The sequence below is a fragment of the Elephas maximus genome, chromosome 15, assembly GCF_024166365.1.
Source record: "Elephas maximus indicus isolate mEleMax1 chromosome 15, mEleMax1 primary haplotype, whole genome shotgun sequence".
Classification (NCBI taxonomy): domain Eukaryota; kingdom Metazoa; phylum Chordata; class Mammalia; order Proboscidea; family Elephantidae; genus Elephas; species Elephas maximus.
This window is the reverse complement of record NC_064833.1, coordinates 18,948,378-18,973,037: the sequence shown is the minus strand read 5'-3', so window position 1 is coordinate 18,973,037 and position 24,660 is coordinate 18,948,378. Positions and strand designations below refer to the sequence as shown.

General features: G+C 43.4%; 1 protein-coding gene and 1 long non-coding RNA gene across 2 annotated transcripts in view; one reads left to right on the top strand and one right to left on the bottom strand.

Annotated features, from left to right (window-relative positions):
* LOC126058853 (uncharacterized) overlaps positions 1-21,380 on the bottom strand; it is a 62,019-nt gene extending 40,639 nt beyond the window's left edge. Inside the window, exon 1 of the long non-coding RNA XR_007513299.1 lies at positions 21,268-21,380. This is a non-coding gene — a long non-coding RNA (uncharacterized LOC126058853). The remainder of the gene's footprint in view (positions 1-21,267) is intronic.
* FER1L6 (fer-1 like family member 6) overlaps positions 1-24,660 on the top strand; it is a 155,169-nt gene that overhangs the window by 49,524 nt on the left and 80,985 nt on the right. Inside the window, exons 7-16 of the mRNA XM_049854179.1 lie at positions 620-698; positions 2,285-2,441; positions 3,006-3,192; positions 4,379-4,571; positions 5,652-6,004; positions 7,730-7,838; positions 9,718-9,901; positions 16,505-16,625; positions 20,483-20,583; positions 24,559-24,649. Of these exons, the coding sequence (XP_049710136.1) occupies positions 620-698; positions 2,285-2,441; positions 3,006-3,192; positions 4,379-4,571; positions 5,652-6,004; positions 7,730-7,838; positions 9,718-9,901; positions 16,505-16,625; positions 20,483-20,583; positions 24,559-24,649 (1,575 nt within the window). The remainder of the gene's footprint in view (positions 1-619; positions 699-2,284; positions 2,442-3,005; positions 3,193-4,378; positions 4,572-5,651; positions 6,005-7,729; positions 7,839-9,717; positions 9,902-16,504; positions 16,626-20,482; positions 20,584-24,558; positions 24,650-24,660) is intronic.

Genomic DNA, 24,660 nt, shown 5'->3' with positions numbered 1-24,660 from the left:
AGCCCTTCTCATCTTGATTGCATTACCATTAAAATGTCCGGCTGTAACTGAGCCCGGCATTCTGCTGACTTCGGATCAGACAGAATATTGAAGATGACCACCTTTCGTCTTCTGGATATTGTACATATCCAGACCTTCCCAGGCTATGTGTGATGAGTTTCCTAAGAAAGTTGTGAGCAAAGTGCTGTAGGGGATCAAGAGAAAGGGATCCTTTCCAGCTATGGAAGTCAGGGAGGGCTGCTTGGAGGAGGTGACATTTGTTCTAGGCATTGAAGGATGGGTAGAGTTTCCACAGGCAGAGGTGGATGTTGAAGGATGAGCTGCACTAGGGTTAATTTGGTGGAAGAAAATTTTCAGGCGGTGAGAGTTATTAGATGTCCTTCAATACTGGGTTAACTGAAAACCTACTAGGTAGAAGAGGTATAGGTAAGATCTTCCTGGAGAATTTTTACAATCCTGAGGTTTGATGATCAAACTTCATTATGCTGCAGAAGAGAGTGAAGGCCAGATAAGGGTCAAAGTCTAGAACACTTTTTGCGGTACCACAAGCCCATTTCGCAGACTTATCCTCAAAGACAAATGTAGAGCTGCTGGGACTCATTGCTCCACCCCTTCTCAGGTCTTTCATCACAAGCTGATAGGAAGCATTCTGATTGGCTCCTTCAAAGTAGACCTGGGGACTGTGTACAACCAACCTGGTAAGAAAGCATCATTTTCTGATCTCTATCTCCTAACCCTGGTGGCGTAGTGGTAAAGTACTACAGCTGCTAGCCAAAAGGCCAGCAGTTCAAATCCTCCAGGTGCTCCTTGGAAACTCTACGGGGCAGTTCTACTCTGCCCTATAGGGTCGCTATGAGTCGGAATCGACTTGACAGCAGTAGGTTTGTTTGGTTTGTACCTCCTAACTCTTCTTCGGTTTACTGCGTCTGGAGATCTCTCATTCATTCATTCATCCATTTGATCATTTATTCAATATCATTGAGTACAAGTTATACAAAGCTGAGTAAGACATGGCTCTTGCCTTCAGAAGTTTACAAAGTAATGATAAAATTATTTCATAAGTCCATAATTCTGAGCAGTTTGTTTTTCTCACAAATTCTTTCTCATTTAGCATTGTGAGACATCAAGGGCAGAATAGGCAATAAAGTATAACAGTTAAGAATACAGACTCTGGAGTCAAATTGCCTGGGTTCAAACTCCACTGTGTAATTTCTTAACTGTGTGACTTTGGGCAAATGACTTAACTTCTCTGCATCTTGGTTTCTTCACCTGTGAAAACGGGAATAATATCACATCTACTTTACAGGGTTGTCAGAGGATTAAGTTAATAAAGTGCTTACACAGCCTAGCACACAATAAAGACTATGGTGCACCATGTAAGTGTTTGCTATAATAATTACTATTATCCCCGATTTATAGGAAACTGAAACTCAGGAGAGAATTTGTCCAAAGTCAAGAGCTAATAAATAACAGAGCCCCTTCTCTTCAACAGTGATTCTCAATACACATGACCATGGGGACCAGGCAGTGATTGTGACTGAGCACAGCGGGCTGGGTGTAATACATTGAGGAGTGGTGGAGCCTGTAGGGAACAGGAAGTCTCAGGACACATAGAAAATGGGCAGTGGACAAGTGAACCCAGCGTTGCCAGATTTTTCCTTTTTTTTTTTCTTTTAGGTAAACTAGAAGTCTAGATTTACTAAGAAACTTTGAAATTTTGAAGCACAGTTTAGGCCAAGAAAAAAATATTCATGAGAGACATTTATGGTCCATGGGCAAATAATATATAACTTCCACACTCCATTTATATTCTCCCATCCCTGAGTTAACATGCTCAGCTACTAATTGAAAGGTTGGTGGTTCGAGTCCACCCAGAAGTGCCTCCGAAGAAAAGCCTGCAAACCTACTTCTGAAAAATCAGCCATTGAAAACCCTATGGAACACAGTTCTATTCTGACACACCTGGGGTCGCCATAAATTGGAGTTGACTCAATGGCCACTGGTATCCAGTCAGAGCTAGACTCCCGCATAGAATGATTTCCACTCAGTTGAAGGCTTCCCAAACACATCAGGTAGGTTGGGGAAAAAGAAAGAGAACAGGGCAGGAGCAAAAGGAAAGGGAGAGAGGGAGGCAGGCACTGAGACGTGGAAATAAGTGGGAAGAGCAACTGCCTGGAAAAACAGAAGGAAAAGAGCAAATGGGGGCCTTGGGCTGGGAGAGAAATGGGTGGAGTTACATAGTCCATCTGGGTGGGATATCCGAGCTGTCAGGGCATTTTCACAGGTCATCAGTTCTGTGACAAGTGGGCGCTGCTCACGGACCCTGGAGACATCAGGACCGGCACCAAGGGGTACCTGAAGTGTGACATCAGCGTGACTGGGAAAGGCGATGTCTTGAAGACCAACCCCAAAACCTTTGATGCCGAGGAGCAAATAGAAAAGTGAGACAGGCCCATCCGGGGCCGTACAAGAGAAACGATGTGCCCCAACTCCAGTATCTCTTTCCCCTCCCTTGACCCCTTTCCTTATGGTTATGTAAGAACTGCCAAGTTCATGGCTCGCCCACCTGGGGTTCTGCTCTATCAGAGCACCAAGACACAACTTGTCAAAGGCATGATTATCCATTGGAAGGCCAGCTTCTAGAATAGGAACAGTCCATCTTCCTACAATAGCCCATTATACATTAGCTGTTCTGGAGCCTTGCTGATTTCTCTTGGAAGGAGTTTTAATTTCAACCTCTGGTTTGTGAAATGGGAAGTCTTAAAGCTACAGAGTGGTAGACAGGGTCTATTCTCGAATGCCAAGACTTGAATAAGTTTGTATTCACTCTCTTCATCCCCATTCACAGTCATTTACACTAAGAAGAAAGGCTCTTTCAGTGAAGAGTCCTAATCTATTCAGATTTTTCTCATACATCAGAATCCTCCTTTCAGCCTCCAATTTTTTTTGTTGTTGTTGTCTATTCTTTCAAAGTGAGAGCTTTTTTATTTTTGTTCCCCTTGAAGGAATCTTTTGATTCCCCAAGGGTTTCCATCAGAGAGACCCTGGGCCAGGTTCTACGTGAGACTCTACAAAGCAGAAGGGTTGCCAAAGATGAACTCCAGCATCATGGCGAATGTCACCAAAGCATTTGTGGGTGACAGTAAGGACCTCGTGGATCCCTTCGTGGAGGTCTCCTTCTCTGGGCAGGTGGTAAGGAATCACTTTTTACCTTTGTCACTGATACTGGCAGACCCATGCCAGAGTCCTACCCTTTACCTAGGACATTATTATTCAAATAAAATTAAGTTATAATTAAAAAAAAAAAAAGCAAGTGCCTTGAAAGAAAAATCATAAAAATTCATAGAAAAGCAATGAGTCGGGTGAGAAGGCAAGTTGGGGAGGGTTACCCACTCTTTATTGGAGACAATGGAGAGGGGTTGGGGGTGGGTCATTGTTTAGGGACCCAGGCAGACAGGCCTCCTCCCTCACTTCTGGCTACTTCTCTGAGCCACTATCCAGTCCTCGGGCCCTGTAGAGCCCAATCCCTCCCAAGCTGCTCCACAACCTACCCAGTGGTCATTGTTCTATATTAACCTAGAAACCTCTTCTCTTTGCAACTTCCTGCTCAAGAGCCGGTGGGAGTATCAGGGCTTGGGTACACAGCAAGAGCTTAACCCTTGCTGGACAGACTTTGAAGCTTCAGCTGATATTCGTGTCGTCTCTGCCCTTAGAATATGTGTCTACCTGGCCTCCTCCCTTTGGCAGAGGTGAACATTGTGGTATTTTTGACTTGGAAGGGCCTTGGAGGTCATATGGGACATCACATTTATTTTATGATGGGGAAACTGGGGTCCAGATTGGGGAGGTGACTCATATGAGGTCATACTTTTCATAAAACACAAACTAAGGGTCTAAGGATATTCTCTGCATTCCTGGAGATGCGTGGAATGGCTCCTGTTCAAAACAAAGGTGTTTGTTTCCCCCCAATCCCTTACCCTGATGAGAATCCTGAGTGCAGGTACGTGTCTTACTCGTCTTTGTCCCACACACCTGGCAGCATGTCCAGCATGAAGTCGTTGTTGTTGTTAGGCACCTTTGAGTCACCTCCGACTCATAGCAACCTGAAGTATAACAGAACAAAATGGTGCCTGGTCCTGCACCTTCCTCACAATCCTTGCTGTGTTTGAGCCCATGATGGCAGCCATTGCGTCAGTCTATCTCATAGTAATGTTTATTGGGTATAACTGATTTTCATGGGTGTCAAGTGAAAGCAGTTTCATTATTTTGGCAGCTGACTTGACATTTCCAACTGGGTGGAGAGTTTTCTTTAGTCAGTCAAGGGCTATTTTTCCACAGCTTCCTTGCACGGCTCACATCCTCCTGACTTTGTGTCTAGGGGCGAACCACAGTGCAGAAGAACTGTGCTGACCCTGTGTGGCATGAACAGGTGATCTTCAAGGAAATGTTCCCTCCCCTGTGTCGGAGGGTGAAAATCCAGGTGTGGGACGAAGGCAGCATGAACGATGTGACGCTGGCCACCCATTTCATTGATCTGAAGAAGATCTCCAATGAACAGGATGGAGATAAAGGTGAAGTCCCGAGTGTCTAACTTGGAAATGATTGATTTTGGGTCGGAGCAGGTGAGGGGTTAGGCACCTCCTGTGTTTATGTGCTCTCAGTGGTTTGGTCGGTGCAGGACAGTGAATGAGCTGAGCTCTGAATCCAGGAGGTTTGGTTCAGGCCCCAGATCTTCCAGCGATATCACTGTGTGACCTGAGGAAGCCACTTCCTCTCCCTAGGCCTCAGGTGTTTTCACTGAAGACGAAGAGTTTAGAGTAGATCAGGGATTGGCAAACTACAGCCCATGAGCCAATTCAGCCTGCCATGTAGTTTTGTATGGCCCACAAGCTAAAAATGATTTTTATAAGTTTAAATAGTCCAAAAAGTGTTGTGCCCCCAACTCACTGATGGGTGTCTCAGAGCATGAGTACAGCAGAGAGGTGCTGCTGAGGGCTGGGGAGCCTCGGGAGGGAATGGAGAGGCCCAGCTCATCCAAGAGGTCAGGTATGGTGGAGGGCATTAATGAATTAATGTTTGTATCTGCTTGGTTCTCCACTGAACTCTGTGTTTAGCATCTAGCATGGTACCTGACACATTGGAGCCAATAAACATTGGGTGAAGGAATGCGCAGAAAAGGATGCACATGGATATTGTAGTATTATTACAGCTGTGAACAAATGCAAACATGCATAGCCAAAGACAAGAAGGAAATATAGCAAAACAGCAACACGCATTGCTATTGAGTCGAGTCTGACTTATAGTGACCTTACAGAACAGAGTAGAACTGGCCCATAGGGTTTTCAAGGCCGTAATCTTTACGGAAGCAGACTGCCACAACTTTCTCCCACAGAGCAGCTGGTGGGTTCGAACTGCTGACCTTTTGGTTAGCAACTGAGCACTTTTAATCACTGTACCGCTGGCTCTCCTAAAGTGGCAATAGTGGCTGTCTTTTGGTGACGGAATATTCCGTAGAATATTTTCTTTCGTATCTTCTGTACAGTCTGCATTTTCCAAAAATGAATGTGTGTAACTTCCATAAAGAAACAAAACAAAATAGAACAAAAAGCTTAAAAACACAACCACATAACAAAAGCTTGGGGTCTTCCTAGGCTTTCTACCTACCTTCGGACCAGCCTGGATTAACCTGTATGGCTCACCCAGGAACCACGGCCTGATGGATGACTATCAGGAACTGAATGAAGGCTTTGGGGAAGGCGTGTCATTCAGGGGCAGAATCCTAGTAGAAATTGTTGTGGAAATCCTCTCAGGAGGGGCACAGGAGTCTAAGTTTTCTAAAGCCCTGAAGGAGCTCAAGTTGCCTACCAAGGACAAAGACTCCAAGTCTTCCAAAGGAATGAGTAAGGACAAAGGTGACAAAACCGATGACGGAAAATCCCAGCAGGCGACAGACAAGACTAACTCAACCGAGGTTGAAGTGGAACCTTTCGACGTACCCCCTGAGGTGAGTCTGAGCCACTGCTCCTCCATACAACCTGTGAGATGAGCCTGGTGCGGAGCCAGCACCCATCATGGGTCTCAAAGATGTTTGTCTAACATGTCTCATTCCCTCTCAAAATTTGTGTTGGCCTGGCCCTGTTTTCCCTCCTCTTGTATGCATCCCAGCCCAACTATCTGCTCATGATAAATTTCTTCAGAGTCCCCCTGAAACACAGGTTCCATGGAAACCAAAGTAAAGAGAAACAAAGCATGCTCTGGGGGCATCGGTGGGAGTGAGTGGCAGAGTGACTGACTAATCTATATCTGGACCATAGTTTTGGTTAGCTTTGCTAGTTTAGGGTCTGCTCGGGATGTGAGATTACATGGGGTGAAGGATTGGGAGGAGGAAGGGTAGGTGGCAGACTGGGACATGAGAAATTGAGAAGCCTATTCCCCTGCTCCAAGCCTGTAGGGATGTCATAACTCAAGGGACCCCTTATTCTTGCTTATTATACCATAGAACCCATGAGCATTTTTCCCCAGCTCAGTTCTGTATTATGGGGAAGAGATCTGGACCTCCAAGATGAATACAAACTCTGAATAACCTCCCTCAATAGGTTAGCTTTTGAACAGTAATTTGTAGTTAATCAAACTGAAGAATGTAATGCTTTGTCAGTAGCAGAGGTGGGTAGGTTCCAGTTCAGCCTCCGGGAGTGTGTTTCTCAGGTCAACCAGACAACAATTTTTGGTGGGGAAGGGAGGTGATGGCTGTTCTCCCAGAGATGTCCATTCCTACGGGAGACTAGACAGACTAAAGGATTAGAGCATGTGACCTTGGGAAGCCCTTGAGTCTCTGGGCTTTAGTTTAATCAGATAAAAGATGCAGGTTGAAGAAGACGAACTCTACAGCCCTTTTCAATGAAAAAGGCAATATCCCACCATGCCTCACCAGATGACTCTGGTGCTCTTTTTCTCTGGTCACTCCTCAGGATTCCACTGTGCATTTCCTCACAGAACATACCTGGCTACACAGTGATTGGCCAGTGCTTACGGGAGTGCCTCTCTCCCCACCTTTTACCTGGCTTGTCTTCTTTCAGGGAATACAATTTCACTTTGGGTTAGTACCAAAGCACTGAGGTAACGCAGAGTTCAAAGAACACTACTGAGTCTTTGGGAAGAACACCTGGGAAAATTACTCAACAACCTGGAGCTTCAGTTTCTTCTGTTTCTTTATCTGTGAAATGTGTATGACCCAACTTTTGACCTCTCAAGCTTCTTAAGAGAGACAAATAGCAGAATGTATGTGAGCACCCTGTATAAGCCACAGAGCCATGATCCAGTGTAAGGGGCTGGCCCTGTGACCCTGTGTGTCTTATCTCCAGTTTCCTGTTTTCTAAATGTCTGATCACCAGAATGGGATCCCAGGCCCTGTTTCACCAAGAGCATCTTAGAAAGATACACACGCCAAGTTTACTCTTGAAAATAAAAGGAGAGTTTAGGTTATTTAAAGGTGGAAGTTCGGAGATTGAGGCTGTAACAGTCTAGACAAATGGTTGAATTTGGATCTGTGATCTGTTGTCCTTGATTCCTGCCTGTCTGATTAGCTGGGGAACATTGTGCCATTTCAGGCTGAAACTGAGACTCAAATCTCTAGAAACTGGTCAGCCTGGTCAGGTTAACATCACTAATTTAGCTTCTCAGTGAGAAAGAAAAAAGCTGGTCCAGTCTAATAATTTTTCACTTTCCATAGATTGTACCAGAAAAATGTGAGGAATTTTTACTCTTTGGAGCATTTTTTGAAGCTACCATGATTGACCGGAAGATTGGAGATAAACCTATTAGCTTTGAAGTTTCCATTGGTAAGTGCAGACCAGCACAGTGCCTGTACATGGAGTGGCCTTGGCAACCGTTTCTTTCCTTTTTTAAAATTTTGTTGTTCTTTAGGTGAAAGTTTACAGTGCAAATTGGTTTCTCATTCAAAAATTTACACACAAATTGTTTTGTGACATTGGTTGCAATCCCCATATTATGTCAGCACTCTCCCCCTTTCTACCCCCAGTTTCCCATGTCCATTTGTCCAGTTTTTCTGTTTTTCTGCCTTCTCGTCTTTGCTTTTAGGCAGGTATTGCCCATTTGATCTTGAAAGCTTGATTGAACTAAGAAGCATGTTCCTCACCTGTTATTGTTTATTTTATAGGCCTGTCTAATCTTTAGCTGAAGGGCGGACTTTGGGAGTGGCTTCAGTTCTGAGTTAGCAGGGTGTCTGAGGGTCATAGTCACAGGGGTTCCTCCAGTCTCTGTCAGACCAGTAAGTCTGGTCTTTTTGTGTGTGTGTGAGTGTGAATTTGAATTTTGTTCTACATTTCTTTCCCACTCTGTCCAGGACTCTCTATTGTGATCCTTGTCAGAGCAGTTGGTGGTGGTAACTGGACGCCATCAGGTCCTTTTGGGCTCAGGCTGGTGGAGGCTGCGGTGCATGTGGTCCATTAGGCCTTTGGACTAATACTTTCTTTGTTTTTTTGGTTTTCTTCATTCTGGACGTGGCAGGACCCATAGCTGTAGCTTAGCTGGCCATTCACAAGCTTTTAAGATCCCAGACACCACTACCAAAGTAGGATTTTCTTCATGGCCTATGTTATGCCAATTGACCTAGATGTCCCTCCATAACTGTTTCTTGAATGAATGAATTAATGTCTCACATGAAGATGATAGCAGTCTGGTGAAGGTTTGCATGTCAGTAAGAAACAAAAAATTCCTTGTCCATCCTAATGTCAGTATAGAAGGAATGGTTGTATTTTCATACTTTTATTTAAAAAAAAATAATAAAGAGTATAGATTTAGAACCAGGTAGGCTTGAATTACTAATCCTGGTTCCATGACTCTGGGCTCACTTCCCCTCTCTGGGTCTCAGTTTCTTGACCTATAACACGGGGATAACAATAACTCCTCTCAGAGTCATTGCAAAGATTAAGGAGCTAATGCAGCAAAGTGCCAGGCATATATACCCATCGCCGTCAAGTCAATTCCGACTCATAGTGACTCTATAGGACAGAGTAGAACTGGCCCAGGTTTCCAAGGGGTGGCTGGTGGTTTCGAACTACCAACATTTTGGTTAGCAGCCATAGCTAGCTCTCAACCGCTACCCTGCCAGGGCTCCACTAGGCATATAGTAGGTGCAATTATGATTTCCCAGTAACTTCCCTGGGCTGGGAAAACCATTCCAAGGAGAAGCATTCCCTCAGAGAAGGTCTTGGTTCACGTTTAGGCAGCCCTCTTTCAACAGCACAGGAGATGGTAATGAAGTCCCACAGTCTTGAACCACATGGCTGGAGGACTGATACAGAATCCCAAATCTACCTGTCCAGAAAAAGGCAGATCACAAAATGACATATCTACAATGATTCCCCTATCAACATCTACATGAAAAAATTTGGGAGGCTATACACCGAAAAATGGTTATGACTAGGTTTTGTGATTTCAATTGACTTTTTCCCTTTTACTTGACTGTATTTTCTAATTTGTAATGTAGGAAGTTTTTACAAAAGGGATAGTAAGATGGTTGTAGGTGACAGCTCATTGTCAATCTTATTTCTTTGGTCTGACCATTGCACTTCCCACCTTCATGTTGAGATCTTACGTTCCTACACTAGGAGGACTTGAACTTGCATCTCTTATGCCAAACAGCCTGATACTGCTTGCTGACACCCCACCCCTCTCCCTTTGCTACTGCCTCTGCAGGTAATTTTGGGAACCTGATTGATGGAGGGACCCATCATGGGAGTAGGGAGAAGTCAACTGAATTGGCTGAAGAGGATGACCTTCCACTATTGCATGAAGGAGAAGGGGAGTCAGCCAATGACGGTGCCATGCCAATGGTCTCCACCACACATCCAGAGAAGCCACTGGTGACAGAAGGAAACAGGTAGGGGACACAGCAGGTGAGGACAGCCAGAGTCCCTGGCAGTGGAATTTTGTCCAATTTCTGCAACTGTGTGATTCTGTTTTCCCCTAAAATTAGAAACATCAGTTTTTATCTCAGTTGTGAGAAAAAGGTGGAACAGGGCAAAATAGTAAGTGCCACGTTGCTGAATGAATCTTTAACAACATGTCAACAACTCTCCAAATGCTCCATCCAGGTAATTTATGAAGGGAAGAGCAATGATCACTGTTATTGTCATACCTGAAGCCTCTTTTCTTCTATAACTTTGAAGCAAAACAAGATAGGAAGGTCAGAATTTAAAATTTTAATCCCAACCCTATTAACAATTATTATATTCCTCTGAGCTCTGGGCTATTATACAAACTCAATTTGGTGAGATTATTGAGTACATCATCTCTTTTCTTATTTTTGCCACATTCATTTGCAGTTTGCAAACGCAAGCTGAAGAATTTAAAAAACGATTGTCAGTCCTTAAGAAAATACCATTTCAGAAAACAGCCAGGACACCTGCCTGCTCCCTCACTGATCTCCTTTAATCCATGGACATTTTCAACCTATAGAAAGAATTAAAATTACAGAATTTGTCTTAAGCAAGCAGTGTCAAGCACAGACCTAGTGATTTATGAGAGGCAGGAAGGACACGTAGCGAGAGCCTTCTATGCGCTAAGCCTTGTGCTGTGAGTTAAAAATCTATGATCTTGTTGGATTCCCATAATAGCACATTGCTCCTCCCATTTTACCTGCAAGGAGACTGAGGTCCAGAGATGTTACATGACCCCTATGAGGTCACGTTGCTAGTGTTCTTTGATCTCTCTGCGCTTCTCCATCTAGATAGTCTCCCTGGAGACTGACCCTTGACCACTGTCGTCATTGACTTGACTCCGACTCATGGCAACCCTGTGTGTGTCAGAGAACTGTGCTCCATAGGGTTTTCAATGACTGATTTTTTGGAAGTAGATTGCCATTCCTTTCCTTTCCTTCAAGGCATCTCTGAGTGAACTCAAACTTCCAACCTTTAGGTTAGTACCTTTGCCTTTGCATCACCTAGGGACTGTACTATAATAATGATAATAGTAACTAAACCCAATACCATAGAGTCAATTCCAACTCATGACAACCCCATGTGTTACAGGGTAGAACAGAGCTCCACAGGGTTTTCTTGAATATAGTCTTTACAAAAGCAGATTTCCAGGCTTTTCTTCAGAGGCACCTCTGGGTGGGTTCAATCTACCAACCTTTATTTAGCAACCAAGTGTAAACCATTTGTGCCAGGGACCTTCTGCTATAATAATGACTTCCAGCTCTATTTTCTTAGCCAGCCCTCTTTCCTGAGTAGCAAATCCAAACACTTCCACATGGGTGTCCTGCAAATTATTCACCAGACTCATTGTCTTCACAGCCAGCTTTACTCCTCTTTATGTCTTTCCTATGTCATAGACAGATCCCATCATTCTCATAGTCTTCCAAGCCACAAGCTGGAAGGTCGTCATTTGTTCTCTTTTTCTTTTTACCCACATTCAGTCAGTGATGTAGTCTATTCGAAGCAATTCTCATATCTTTTGCCACTTTAGTTTTGGCCATCGGCATCCTGAATTATTTTGATAGCCTTCTAACTGGCTTGGATCTTCTTCAAGGCATTCACCAAATTATCTGAGAGTGAGGTTTCCAAAATGGAAATCAGAAGCAGTTCCTCCTCCCGTAAACATCCTTCAGAGTCTCCCTGTGGCTTTCAGGATTAATTCCAGAGGCTGCACCCTGGTTTACAGATGCCCCATGATTCCATCCCAGTCAACTTGTCTACTGTCATCTCCAGTCACTTCCCACACTCCACCTTTCCTCCAGTCAACACTACATCCCAATAGATCCTATGGTTTGGTGTTTCTGGGCCTTTGGACCTCTTCTTCCCTCTGCCTGGCAATAATAAGCTGCCTCTTTAAACCTGTTAGCTCCCCTTTACCCTTTAAGACTAAGCCCAAATTCCCTGAATTTCAAGTCTGATTTGGATTTCTATGTTCACCTCCATCCAAGGACTTATCACACTGCGTTGAGATGTTTTTACTCTTTTGGCTCCTCTATTAGACTGTGTGTACTTTGAGGGCAGGGACTCTGTCTTATTTACCTTTTTATCTTCTCAGCTCTGTGCCTGGCATACGAGACGTGCGTGTAAATGTTTTTGAATGAATTAAGGAGACAGTATAACCAGGTTGGGCAGAGGTTGGGAGCAGAAAGGAGTGGGCCAGTGGATAACGCTGTCTGGGTTGAAGATGAGGAGTTGGGGAAGAGACAGGGTTTGAGACAAAGAAGAGCGGAGTAAATAAGATTAGCTGTAGCTGTTTGTTTTCTTCTTTTAGAGCATTCCCCCAAGGTTTCTAAGCCTGGCCCTCCCATGAACCACCTTCTTTTTTTTTCTGAAACCAAATTTATTAATAATTTCACTTTTCGTCTGGATTTAAAGGACCTATTATCTATTGCTGTTATATAAACTGTATCAAACCACTGGGTGGTTCCCATTGAAACGCATTATCAACATTCACATGATAAACCTTAGCTGGAATTTTAAATCCAGATATTATTTTTTGTCATTTCAATTGCAGTGTGTTTATATCCATATTCATTAGGCGACTTGCCATTACTGGTTTAGATTGGACCACTTTCTTTGGGGCTTTTATTTGGCCCCATTTATTGACTATGCAAAGACATTCGACTGGGTGGATCATAATAAATTATGGATAACATTGCAAAGAATGGGAATTCCAGAACACTTAATTGTGCTCATGAGGAACCTTTACGTAGATCAAGAGGCAGTTGTCTAGGCAGAACAAGGGGATACTGATTGGTTTAAAGCCAGGAAAGGTGTGCATCAGGGTTGTATTCTTTCAGCATACCTATTCAATCTGTATGCTGAGCAAATAATACGAGAAGCTGGACTATATGAAGAAGAGCAGGGCATCAGGATTGGAGGAAGACTCATTAACAACCTGCGTAATGCAGATGACACAAACTTGCTTGCTGAAAGTGAAGAGGACTTGAAGCACTTACTAAAGAAGATCAAAGACCACAGCCTTCAGTATGGATTGCACCTCAACATAAAGAAAACAAAAATCCTCACAACTGGACCAGTGAGCAACATCATGATAAATGGAGAAAAGATTGAGGTTGTCAAGGATTTCATTTTACTTGGATCCACAATCAACAGCCATGGAAGCAGCAGTCAAGAAGTCAAAAGACGCATTGCATTGTGTAAATCTGCTGCAAAGGACCTCTTGAAAGTGTTGAAGAGCAAAGATGTCACCTTGGAGACTAAGGTGTGCTGACCCAAGCCATGGTATTTTCAGTTGCATCGTATGCATGTGAAAGCTGTTCAATGAATAAGGAAAACCAAAGAAGAATTGATGCCTTTGAATTGCGGTGTTGCCGAAGAATATTGAATATGCCATGGACTGCCAGAAGAACGAATAAATCTGTCTTGGAAGAAGTACAACTAGAATGCTCCTTAGAAGCAAGGATGGTGAGACTGCGTCTTACATACTTTGAACATGTTGTCAGGAGGGATCAGTCTCTGGAGAAGGACATCATGCTTGGCAAAGTACAGGGTCAGTGGAAAAGAGGAAGACCCTCAACGAGGTGGATTGACACAGTGGCTGCAACAATGGGCTCAAGCATAACAATGATTGTAAGGATGGCGCAGGCCCGGGCAGTGTTTCGTTCTGTTGTGCATAGGGTCACTATGAGTCAGAACCGACTCGACGGTACCTAAAACAACAACAATTTGACCCCATGGTGCCCATACTTTGTTGTCTGCCCTCCTTCGTATACCAAAAAAGAGTCCTAAATGTCCCTGTCCTTCAGCTCCATTCTCAGAACTAAGGACAGCAATGAGTGAATCCTATAACAGGATTTGGAGCCCTAGGAGACTTCTCTGAAAATATACAGAGGTCTTCAGCAAACTTTCACTGGGACCAAATCAAAAAAACAAACCAAACCCACTGCCATTGAGTCAATTCCAACTCATAGTTAACCCATAAGGTTTTCAAGGCTGTGAATCTCCATGAAAGTAGACTGCCACATGTTTCTCCCTTAGAGCTGCTGGTGGTTTCGAACAGGCAGCCTTTCAGTTAACAGTCAATCATTTTATCACTGGAACGAGGCAGTGAAAATGTTCCACAGATCTTTCTGAGCCCATTGTTGACTGCTGGCAAGGATTTCAGGGGACCTAGTGTGGAAAGAGGAGTCCCTGAGTGGCACAAACAGATAAGTGCTCAGCTAGTAGCTGGAAGGTTGGCAGTTTGAACCCATCCAGAGGCACTTTAGAAGACAGGCCTGGTGATCTGCTTCCAAAACGAGGCAGCCGTGAAAACCCTATGGCATACAGTTCTACTCTGCACACGTGGGGTTGCCATAGTCAGAATCGGCTCTACGGCAACTAACGACAACCGTGTGGGAAGGGTTTTGGAGGAGATGAGAGTCCTCAAGTCATGCTCTTGATGGACCTCATGGTGGTGCTGGCTGGCCGGGTTGAGGAGACCAGAATCAGTCATGCTGCTATTTGTTGGTACAGTTGGGTTTTCTGTATATTTCCGAGTCACCATATTGAGGATCTCTCCATGCAGTGGCAAGCCAAGGAGACAGCAGCTCAATTGGAAGACTCTATGTGTATAATAGACCCCTACACACGCATATGCACACACCCAGAGCACACGCATGCACACACACACAGTTTATTTGTCTTCTGCAGCAGATCTCTTTACCTCCATTAAATACCACCTTGTATTTCTTCTAGCCTTTCCAGTTTATAAGGTGTGAGTATTCACAGACAATGTCTGCATTGTCCTGGCGCTCAGGGATGAGACTGGAGCTGAAGACATCAGATGGGGGGTCATCATTCAAATCTCAGGACTGCAGGCCTTGCTTGCCTGAAGTTTCAAAGCTGGTTCTGTGTCAGAGCAGCTATTCAAGCTGGCAGTCTTCTTGCTCCTCTGGCAGTGTGGCATCCTCCCATTTGCTGTCCTCCATCTGCACTGCGTTTGCCTGAGAAACCACAGTGCCCTGGTCCATGTGGACCCAGTAAGACTACCAAGGCCCTGAGAATCAAAAAGGCAAAGGCCTTGACCATCATTAGCACAAAATAATCCAAACCAAAAGAACCTTGGAACAACTTGCAGTATGGGCTGAGTATTTATTTCGCTGAAGAATTCTCTGTGCAGTCATTTAAAATAGAGATAAAGTAAAGAGAGCAGTTTGATTTCTAACCTTTTTTTGTTCCCCTTCTGCAATAACAGCCTCAGTTCCTGCCAAGAACTTACTTGGCTTCTCTTCTGAATGGACGCCTGCTGGTTTATTTTCTGCAGAACAGGCCATGGGGTATCTTTGCTAATATTGTCTCCTTCAGAATTTGGGTTAGAGAACTAAAAAGAACAGTCACCCACTCTTTCTGGCTGAAGTTTCTTTAGTTTTTTGGAATAGAAACAAAGCTCTCTCTCCTTCTTTCCACAGGCATGTTGCTCCAAACACTGTCTACATTTGTCAGGGCCACCTCTTCTACCACGCCCATTCCAAGAACTTTGCCTTGGCCTTCCTTCCACCATCCGAGGTGTTTGGGGGGTGGGGGTGGGGGTAATTCCAAAGGGCGTGGGACACCCTACTTAAAAAAATAACTGTCATTAGGCAGGGAACTTCTTCAAGTTTTTGCTACACCTTCTCCCACCTTACCGGCTTCCACATTCTTCCCTGCCCTCCTTGGGAACCAAAATTTACAAATGATCTCCTCCTTTTCTGTCTTCAGTCTCACCCTGTTAACTGCCTCTTTCTCATCAGCATTTAAGCATATCCAACTGTCACCCTCAAAGATTCCCTTTGGCTGTATGCCTCCTACTAGCTACAGTGCTATCCATCTTGCCTCTTATTAGCCAAGAAAGTTGCCTACATTGTTAGCACCAATGCCTGGCAACAATAAATATATGATGGATGGATGGATGGATGGATGGATGGATGGATGGATGGATGGATGGATGGATGGATGGATGGATGGATGGATGGATGGATGGATGATGGATGGATGGCAAGCCATGGAACACTAAAGATACGTTTGGTGATGATGGCAGCATTCAGCTCAAGGGCACATGCCTTCACCTTCTTAATAACATTATTACCTTCTTAGATTTCTCTAACACATGGGTTTACAAATACACTCACATCTGTTACCTCAATTGATCCTTACAGAGTGTCTGACTTGCAGACACTTAAGAAAAAAGAAATAGTTTTCCTCCATCTTTATTCTCTCAGTTTAAGTCCTTCCTCGTTGCAGGCTTGCCTGCTAAATCCTGCCCTCTTGTGGTCATTTACAAACTTTGCCCTGGGTCTGACGGTAGCTGTTAGTACCTTCCCTTTGTAGCCAGATGATTGTTCAGTTTCTCTTGTTCACGGAGTATCCAGTTAGAGGCTAAGGCTGGAGCTAATGGTTTAAAAGGTTCTGTCACTACCACCACCGCCCACCTTGCCCACAACATGCAAAACTTGAACATGTGGCTGCATTGACTGAAAACCATTGATTGCCAACTAACTGCCAGTATCAATGTGATTTCTCAGGAACTACAACTATTTGCCATTCGATGCCAGGAAGCCCTGTGTCTACTTCATCAGCTCCTGGGGAGACCAGACCTTCAGGCTCTACTGGTCCAACATGCTGGAGAAAATGGCGGACCTCCTGGTAAATGACTTGGATAGCCAATGGGTTTGAAGATTGGGAAGCTGGAGGCAAAAGGAGTTTTTTGTACACCTAATAAAGGGCCTGGACCTCAGTTTAAATACAAATGAATTAAGGTTGCTACATTTGGAGGACATGTCACGTGGTTTCTACAATGTGGACCCAGGGGAATGGGAATACAGTTTACAAAATCCCTGGACTTTAAATCCTGAAGTCAAATCCCTGCTCTGATTCATACTGTTACAGGACCTATGGATAGGCCAGTTTCCTCATCTCCAAAGGGAATGGGGCTGACAACCTTCTCACAATATTGATAGATACTGCATACACCTAAAATAAAATCCTAAATTCCTAACATGGCTGACAGGCCCCTACAGGATCAGGCCCTACCCGCCTGTCCAGTCCATCTGTTCATACTCTTCCTTCTTTACCTTATTCCAATCACACTGGTCTTCTTTCATTTTCTCAAAGAAACCAAGTCCTTTTAACCATCACAACTACCAACATTCTGTTCCATCTGCCTAAATCATTTCCCCCTGCCATTCTTCTCCTGTATAACGCAGCCAGCCTTTGTATCTTGGCTTCAATGCACTTCTTCAGAGAAGCTTTCTGACCCCTTTTCCTCCTTCATATCCTCTCCCATAATACCCTGTTCTTTTCCTTCAGAACTCTTATCATAGTTTTTAACTTATTTGTGTGTTTATTTATTCAATATCTATTTCCTATCGTTTCTATAGCATCTACCGTAATACCCGGCAGCTGGTGTTGTTGTTAGGTGCCGTCAGGTGAGTTCTGACTCATAGTGACCCTATGTACAACAGAACAAAACACTGCCTGGTCCTTCGCCATCCTCAGAATTGTTGCTATGCTTGAGCCAATTGTTGCAGCCACTGTGTCAGTCCACCTCATTGAGGGTCTTCCCCTTTTTTTCTGACTCTACCAACTATCATGTCCTTCTCCAGAGACCTATCCCTTCTGACATGTCCAAAGTATGTGAGACATAGTCTCGCCATTCTTGCTTCTAAGGAGCATACCTGTTGTACTTCTTCCAAGACAGATTTGTTTGTTTTTTTGGCAGTCCATGGCATATTCAATATTCTTTGCCAACACCACAATTCAGATGTGTCAATTCTTCAGTCTTACTTGCTCATCGTCCAGCTTTCGCATGTATATGAGGTGATTGAAAACACCATGGCTTGTGTCTGGAGGTGATTGAAAACACCATGGCTCGGGTCAGGTGGACCTTAGTCCTCAAGGTGACATCTTTGCTTTTCAACACTTTAAAGAGGTCTTTTGCAGCGGATTTTCCCAATAAAATGAGTCTTTTGATTTCTCGACTGCCATTTGCATGGGTGTTGATTGCCGATCCAAGTAAAGTGAAATCCTTGACAACCTAAATCTTTTCTCCATTTATCATGATGTTGCTTATTGGTCCAGTTATGAGGATTTTTGTTTTCTTTATTTTGAGGTATAATCCATACTGAAGGCTGTGGTCTTAGATCTTCAGCAGTAAGTGCTTCAAGTCCTCTTCACTTTCAGCAAGCAAGGTTGTGTCATCTGCATATCGCAGGTTGTTAATGGCAGCTGGTAGGGAATAAATATTTACTTGTGGAATTGAATATGTGAAAGTATTTACAATAGTGCTGAAACACAATAAATTCTATCTTGGCCCATCAAACCTCCAGGGAGGAAAGAAAATCTAGGAACTTCGTTTCTTTGGCTTTTTCACCTTCCCTTTAAACATCCTTTTCTCCTACTCTCACATTCCTCTTCCATTCCACACATCTTCCTACACTTCTTACATCTCCTTTCTGACCCAGCATGCCTCACCAGACAACCCTGGTCTTCTCCTTCCCAACCCGTTAAAACTTACACTAAGGGAAGAACACACTTCTCTCTCCTGTTTGCTTTACAATCTTTGTCTACTTGTGTAAAGCCACGTGTTGTCTCTGGGCTTGGGAATTCTAGGCAACATCTAGAAAGAATCTGAAAGGGGCTGGGAGCCTGGTTGGCTGTCACACCATGTGGAGGCCACCGATGGTCTTTGTAAGGCTGGCCTTGCCTCTCAGACAGAATAATGTATTTCCGAAAGGCCTGACAAAACAAATCAGCATTTTTCCTAGAGGCCACAGTAACATCTAGCACTCATTTCTTATTCCTTTCTCAGTCACAGGATCCCGTCCATGCTGGCATATTAGTACTTCCTTATGTCTAACATAATGGAACATTCACTAAGTACCAAACACTGTTTAAGGAGCCCTGGTGGCACAATGAAAACCCTGGTGATGTAGTGGTTAAGAGCTATAATGCTCACCGAAAGTTTGGCAGTTCGAATCCACCAGGCAGTCCTTGAAAACTCTATGGGGCAGTTCTCTGCCCTATTGGGTTACTATGAGTCAGAATTGACTCGACAACAACGGGTTTGGTTTTGGTGGCACAATGGTTAAGTACTTAGCTCCTAACCAAAAGGTTGGTGGTTCGAACCCACCAGCCACTCCACAGGAAAAAGATGTGGCAGTCTGCTTCCATGAAGATTACAGCCTTGGAAACCCTATGGGCAGTTCTACTCTGTCCCATAGGGTCACTGTGAGTTGGAATTGACTCTTGAGCAATGGGTTTAAACACTATTTGAGGTAGTTCACAACTCCCTATGGTGTTGTAGGAGGTATATTATTATCCCTTTTTCAGATGAGCAAACTGTGGATAAAGGGGTCAGGTTACTTACAAATGGTAGAACATGGATTTGAATGAACCTAGGCAGCCTGATCCTATGGCTGAAACCATTACCCACTCCACGATGTTGCCTGTTTTTATAGTGAAGTGGACAAGAGGAGAATGTATGTCCCCAAGCACTAGGCTCTGGCATGTGGTAGAGAAAGTAGTTTTTGTAAATTCCAGCAAAGCAGTGGCAGCATGTACATTTTCCTTCAAGCCTTTGAATGGAATCCTAGATTTAGGTCCAAAAGGAAAAGTGCAATTATTCAGGTATACAAGCATACGGCCATTACCATACGCAACCTGCCCCATCCCCCAGCTAAAGAGCCACATAATCAGAAGAATTCCTAGCCCTTAAATTTCAGAGATTAGCCAATATGATTATATTTCTATATAGGAAATTGACTTAACATTGTTTTACAAGTTTTAATGATTAAATCTAATTTACTCTACTAGATATTTCCTGTGGTACTAAGTTTCCCTACAAAAAAACAAAACCAAACCCATTGCTGTCAAGTCAATTATGACTCATAGTAGGACAGAATAGAACTACCCCCTAGGGTTTCCAAGGAGCAGCTAGTGAATTTGAACTACCAACCTTTTGGTTCACAGCTGAGCTCTTAACTACTGTGCCACCAGGGCTTCAAGTTTCTCTACCCATTAAAAAAACCAAACCTGTCACCATCGAGTCTATTCTGATTCATAGCGACCCTATAGAACAGAGTAGAACTGCCCCATATGGTTTCCAAGGAGCACCTGGTGGATTTGAACTGCCGACCTTTTGGTTAGCCACCGTGGCACTTAACCACCACACCAGCAAGGTTTCCAAGTAGACTAAATAAGTGGTGCCCAGTTGGATCTGTGGCTCTGTGACAGAAACAATGAGTTTGGGCAATGCAGGCAGAGACTTGTATCTGGATCAATTTCAGTTAAGAATGGGAAGGTTCAAAGTTCTGGTTCTTTGAATGCTTGGGTGCAGGAGTATCTCCCAGTTCAGGTACAAGAAAATGAAAGAAATCTTCCTCCCCCCTCCCCGAAGCAGAAAATATTAGCCAGATACTACGTCTGGGATGTTATAATCAGTATCTCTACTATAATGTGTGATTCCCACCCCTTGTCCCTCCACTGCTGTGCTTTGTTTTCAGGAAGAAAGCATAGAAGAAGTGAGAGAGCTGATCAAGATTTCGGAAGAGACGCCAGAAGAGAAAATGAAGACGGTGCTCAGTGACTTTATCAGTCAAAGCAGGTAGCAGGAGTGACAGCTGCCATATGGGGAGCCGAGCGTCTATGAAAGCAGCTCTTAATTACCTTGAGAGCATAGTCGATTTTACATGCTCTCAGATGGGCACTTTATAGTGTTGTATCTTTATTTCGTTGGGTAGTTTAGCTGGCACTTGTAGGCTAAATACTAAATTCTGACACTTAACTAAAACATAAGCCAAAGGGGGAGAAAATGAAAAGAAAGAAAGATTTACTACAGAGACTCTTTATGAAACAAGGAAAATGCCAGAAGTGTTAGTGCCCAGCATGGTGCTTTGCATTTGGTAGGCACTCGACAGATATTTGACAATTAGATGGATAAGTTATATCAAATAGTATTTAGTAGAAATTTTCCTATAGCACATTAGTAAGCACCAATAATGACTTATTCCAGGTGGTAAAACCAAAACCAAAACCAAACCCATTGGCGTCAAGTCCATTTTGACTCATGACAACCCTATAGGACAGAGTAGAACTACCCCATAGAGTTTCCAAAGAGCACCTGGTGGATTCAAACTCCCGACCTCCTGGTTAGCAGCCACAGCTTGTAACCACTAGACCACTAGGATTTCCTATTCCAGGTGGTAGACAATAGAATAAAAGACCCAAAATAGGGTATATTAATTACCCGTAACTGTATAACAAATTACCACCAGACTTAGTGGCTTACCTCAGTAGCATTTCTTATCTCACGAGTTCTGTGGGTCAGGGATTCAGGTGTGGCTAAGCTGGGTCCCCTGGCTCAGGATCTCTCACAGGCAACAACCAAGGTGTCTACTGGGGCTGCAGGCATCTCAAGGCACAGCTGGGGGAGGCTCCACTTCCGAGCCCACACCCACAGTTATTTGCAGGATTTAGTTCCTTATGGGCTCTTAGGCCGAGTTCATTGCTGGCTGGTGGCCAGAGGCCACTGTAATCCTTGCCATGTGGACTTCTCCATAGGGCAGCTCACAAGATGGCAGTTGACTTCATCACTGAGAACAAGGAGAGGGAAAGCAAGCATGATGGAAGTCACAGCCTTTTATGAGCTAATCTTAGAAGTGACATCTCACTTTTGACCAATTCTATTAGTTATGAGGAGTCTACTAGGTCCAGCCCACACTCAGGGAGAGGGGATTACACAAGGGCATGAATACCAGGAGGCAGGGACTGCCGGGGGCCATATTAGAGGCTGCCTGTCACATTAGGAAACATTTGAACTACCTCTTGAAATAAATTAGGTCAAGACTTGACCAGAAATGAGAATTTGTCATAACGGAGTTAACAGAAAAGGGGTGGAGATTAATTTGATGTAGAGAAAAAAGCGGTAGACAAAGACTAGCTAAATTCTGGTCTTCTGCTTTATATGTTGTTCTTTTTCGATCTCTCAGTTACCCAACCATTTTTACTTTAAAAAGAAAAAAATGTTTGTTTCTACTTTTATTCTCTTTCGTTTTTCATTATAAGAACAGTATATGTTAGTCCCGCTCCTGCTGTGATATGAAAGTACCACCTGCAATTCCCTTTGAGCATTTTTAAAACCCTTTGTAATTTTTTTTGTAATTACCTCATGTGTTTTAAAATGGTTTGTAGGTAAATTACTAGCTCAAAACCTTTTCTATATTCCAGGGTTACTTGTGGGTGATAGTTATTCATGGCCTTTTCTCCTTCAAGTTTATAACTAACTGAAAAAATATTCCTAAGCATCAGACAGAGATCAAAATGTTCGTTTTTATTTAGTAAACCTGGATTTGAGAAAGCAGTTCAGACATAAGGTCAAAGTGGGCTTCCTGCTCCCTCCCATCCATTCATGGCTGAGCAGTTGGACTTCCCCCCTTGGCTCTCCCCCTCCCCCCACTCCAGAAGGGACAGGACAGGAGGTCAGGAGTTTGCCCACAGGCAGCAGGCAGACTAGGTCTGAAAATGAGAGAATGAATGGAAACATGTATGCTGGCCATTTACTCCAATTTTTTATGATGAAATAAATTATTCCTCCCTCTGTGGGGAATGGGAAACCCTGGTGGCATAGTGGTTAAGAGCTATGGCTGCTAACTACAAGGTCGGCGGTTTGAATTTACCAGGCACTCCTTGGAAACCCTATGGGGCAGTTCTACTCTGTCCTTTACAGTGGCTATGAGTCAGAATAGACTGGATGGCAATGGGTTTGGTTTTTATGGGGAAGGGGGGACCCTGGTGGCATGGTGTTTAAGAGCTCAGCTGCTAACCAGAAAGTTGACAGTTCGAATCCACCAGCCGCTCCTTGAAAACCCTGTGGGGGCAGATCTCTTCTGTCCTATAGGGTCGCTATGAGTTGGGATCGAGTCCTCCGCACTGGGTGTGGTTTTTCGTTTTATGAGGAAGACAGAGAGATCAAAAGCGGACACCTTGTTCCCTGGGCTGATCCCTCCTGGGAGGTGGAGTAGAATTCCTCAGACCTCCGTGAAAGGCAGGAGAGGGGCAACAAGACTCCCTCCTCCTTTTTTAAAATAAAAGTGTCATCCTTTTTATTCCTTCTAAAAACTAAGAGACAACAGTGGGGAAGGAGCTCTTCATTGGGAGGTATGACTCCTTGGACTTCCATTTTTGTTTCCTTTGCAATTGATTTTTTCATTACAAAAGCAATAAATACATGCTCACAATTAAAAAAAAAGGACAAGTGTATCAATTCTCTCTTCAGTCCCTCTCTCCAGCGGGCTCTCCAGAGACAAAAGTTTGATTTATCCTCCTGGACCCTTTTCTGTGCATTTGCAAACACACACATTCCAATACACACACTCATAAAAAATACTGTATTTCTTAAGAAATCATGGTGTACGTTTTGTTGAGCAGGTTTCCTTTTTACTTGATGATATATCACAGGCATCTTTCTACAGCAGGCATTAACGATCATCCTCGAGAGTCAATGGTGTGGATGTGTTATGATGTATTTAACTAGTTACCAATGGAAACCCTGGTGGCATAGTGGCTAAGAGCTCAGCTGCTAACCAAGACTGGCAGTTCGAATCCACCAGGTGCTCCTTGGAAACCCTATGGGGCAGTTCTACTCTGTCCCATAGGATTGCCATGAGTCAGAATCGACTCGACGGCAATGGGTTTGGCTTGGTTTGGAATGGTGTTTAAATTGTTCCCATTTGTTTTGCTGTTATAAACATTACTGTGTAAAGATATTCTTGCAGAATTGGGTTATGTTTGAAGGATAGAATTCTAGTATAACATTTGGGTCATGTTATATGTACATTTAAGTTTTGATAGGTGCTGCAAATAGCCTCTAAAACATTGGGACAAGTTACACTTGCTTGTGATAGAGTAGGGTAGTGAAAATATCCCTGCATCTGCACCAACCTTGAATGTTACCAATTTTTAACCTTTGCCTGACCTATCAAGGTGAAAACAGTATGCATTTTAATTTGCACCTAAGTTATTGCTAATGAGGACGATATCTTATTTCCTCAAGTTTTTTAACCATTTGTATTTCTTCTTAAATTGCATTGATAATCTTTACCATTTTCCTTTTGAATACATTTTTAACTTCATCCTCCCAAATGTTACTACTCAGTCTTTTGTACAGTTTTTAAAATGTGGGAACTTATCTCAGTATTGAGTCTGAAATATTTCCTTTACATACAATTTTTTTCAGGAAACTTTTGGTGTCTATTACATTTATAAGATGAGCAAAACGACATTATTTTGCGTCTGTTATGACAAGTTTTGAAAACCATCATAATGGATACATACTGAAAGAAACTGGAAAAACAAATATCCATTTCCCAAAACTAAAGTGGGGTCTGAGTGTCATTTCCAATCTGCATTTTGTTGTTTAGGAAAGTCAGTGCCTCATTGTATAATCTTAAATTTAAAACCTCAGTTCAGTGGCTTTATCAGCTTTCTCGTTGTATTGCAGAAAGCATATTTGCAAATCCCGGGAATGATATAAATGGAGTTTCACTAAGTAGATTGCAAAACTGTTATTCTTTCCTTATAGTGCCTTTATCTCTGAAGCAGAAAAAACACCCAAGATGTTGAACCAAACTACTTTAGATAAGAAACGACTTACACTCTACTGGCAGGAGCTGGTATGTGAACA